Raw genomic sequence first — 2,569 nt, 5'->3', positions numbered from 1 at the left:
TGGGGGTTACTGGGGACACTGGGGACAGCAAGACTAGATGGGGACACATAATGGGGGTTACTGGGGACACTGGGGACAGCAGGGCTAGGTGGGGGCGTACTGGGGGACACTGGGGACAGCAGGGCTAGGTGGGGGCGTACTGGGGGACACTGGGGACAGCAGGGCTAGGTGGGGGCGTACTGGGGGACACTGGGGACAGCAGGGCTAGGTGGGGGCGTACTGGGGGACACTGGGGACAGCAGGGCTAGGTGGGGGCGTACTGGGGGACACTGGGGACAGCAGGGCTAGGTGGGGGCGTACTGGGGGACACTGGGGACAGCAGGGCTAGGTGGGGGCGTACTGGGGGACACTGGGGACAGCAGGGCTAGGTGGGGGCGTACTGGGGGACACTGGGGACAGCAGGGCTAGGTGGGGGCGTACTGGGGGACACTGGGGACAGCAGGGCTAGGTGGGGGCGTACTGGGGGACACTGGGGACAGCAGGGCTAGGTGGGGGCGTACTGGGGGACACTGGGGACAGCAGGGCTAGGTGGGGGCGTACTGGGGGACACTGGGGACAGCAGGGCTAGGTGGGGGCGTACTGGGGGACACTGGGGACAGCAGGGCTAGGTGGGGGCGTACTGGGGGACACTGGGGACAGCAGGGCTAGGTGGGGGCGTACTGGGGGACACTGGGGACAGCAGGGCTAGGTGGGGGCGTACTGGGGGACACTGGGGACAGCAGGGCTAGGTGGGGGCGTACTGGGGGACACTGGGGACAGCAGGGCTAGGTGGGGGCGTACTGGGGGACACTGGGGACAGCAGGGCTAGGTGGGGGCGTACTGGGGGACACTGGGGACAGCAGGGCTAGGTGGGGGCGTACTGGGGGACACTGGGGACAGCAGGGCTAGGTGGGGGCGTACTGGGGGACACTGGGGACAGCAGGGCTAGGTGGGGGCGTACTGGGGGACACTGGGGACAGCAGGGCTAGGTGGGGGCGTACTGGGGGACACTGGGGACAGCAGGGCTAGGTGGGGGCGTACTGGGGGACACTGGGGACAGCAGGGCTAGGTGGGGGCGTACTGGGGGACACTGGGGACAGCAGGGCTAGGTGGGGGCGTACTGGGGGACACTGGGGACAGCAGGGCTAGGTGGGGGCGTACTGGGGGACACTGGGGACAGCAGGGCTAGGTGGGGGCGTACTGGGGGACACTGGGGACAGCAGGGCTAGGTGGGGGCGTACTGGGGGACACTGGGGACAGCAGGGCTAGGTGGGGGCGTACTGGGGGACACTGGGGACAGCAGGGCTAGGTGGGGGCGTACTGGGGGACACTGGGGACAGCAGGGCTAGGTGGGGGCGTACTGGGGGACACTGGGGACAGCAGGGCTAGGTGGGGGCGTACTGGGGGACACTGGGGACAGCAGGGCTAGGTGGGGGCGTACTGGGGGACACTGGGGACAGCAGGGCTAGGTGGGGGCGTACTGGGGGACACTGGGGACAGCAGGGCTAGGTGGGGGCGTACTGGGGGACACTGGGGACAGCAGGGCTAGGTGGGGGCGTACTGGGGGACACTGGGGACAGCAGGGCTAGGTGGGGGCGTACTGGGGGACACTGGGGACAGCAGGGCTAGGTGGGGGCGTACTGGGGGACACTGGGGACAGCAGGGCTAGGTGGGGGCGTACTGGGGGACACTGGGGACAGCAGGGCTAGGTGGGGGCGTACTGGGGGACACTGGGGACAGCAGGGCTAGGTGGGGGCGTACTGGGGGACACTGGGGACAGCAGGGCTAGGTGGGGGCGTACTGGGGGACACTGGGGACAGCAGGGCTAGGTGGGGGCGTACTGGGGGACACTGGGGACAGCAGGGCTAGGTGGGGGCGTACTGGGGGACACTGGGGACAGCAGGGCTAGGTGGGGGCGTACTGGGGGACACTGGGGACAGCAGGGCTAGGTGGGGGCGTACTGGGGGACACTGGGGACAGCAGGGCTAGGTAGGTACACATATTGGGGGGTACTGGGGACACTGGGGACAGTAGGGCTAGGTGGGGACACATACTGGGGGTTACTGGGGACACTGGGGACAGCAGGGCTACATGGGGACGCATACTGGGGGTTTGGGGGTTACTGGGGACACTGGGGACAGCAAGACTAGATGGGGACACATAATGGGGGTTACTGGGGACACTGGGGATAGCAGATCTAGGTGGGGACATGTATTGGGGGTTACTGGGGACACTGGAGACAGTAGGGCTAGATGGGGATGCATACTGGGGGTTACTGGGGACACTGGGGACATTGCCCCCCCCTCACCTTGCGCTTGCTGCAGCCGGACTGGACGAGGATGGCGAAGTCCCCCACCTCGTGTGGCAGCTCGTGCAGCAGCACCGTCACCGCCGTCACCGTCCCCAGCCCCGTCCCCGCCAGGAAGGAGGCCCCGATGGCCAGGCCGTCCGTGAAGTTGTGGGCCATGTCGGCCGCCAGGTTCAAGTACCCCGACACCTCCATGGCTGCGGGGACACCGCCGGGGTGGGGGGGGACACATGTCACCGTCCCCAACCCCCCCACAATGTGTCCCCACCGCCCCCTCCCCAC

General features: G+C 68.3%; 1 protein-coding gene across 1 annotated transcript in view; it reads right to left on the bottom strand.

Annotated features, from left to right (window-relative positions):
- Positions 1–2,251: 2,251 nt before the first annotated feature.
- LOC106898552 (zinc transporter SLC39A7-like) overlaps positions 2,252–2,569 on the bottom strand; it is a 24,334-nt gene continuing 24,016 nt past the window's right edge. The window contains exon 3 of the mRNA XM_014959853.1: positions 2,252–2,484. Coding sequence (XP_014815339.1) covers positions 2,252–2,484 — 233 coding nt within the window. The remainder of the gene's footprint in view (positions 2,485–2,569) is intronic.

Source organism: Calidris pugnax, unplaced genomic scaffold (assembly GCF_001431845.1).
Source record: "Calidris pugnax isolate Ruff unplaced genomic scaffold, ASM143184v1 scaffold528, whole genome shotgun sequence".
Classification (NCBI taxonomy): Eukaryota; Metazoa; Chordata; class Aves; order Charadriiformes; family Scolopacidae; genus Calidris; species Calidris pugnax.
The sequence above is the reverse complement of the archived record's forward strand: the minus strand, read 5'-3'. Positions and strand labels throughout refer to the sequence as shown.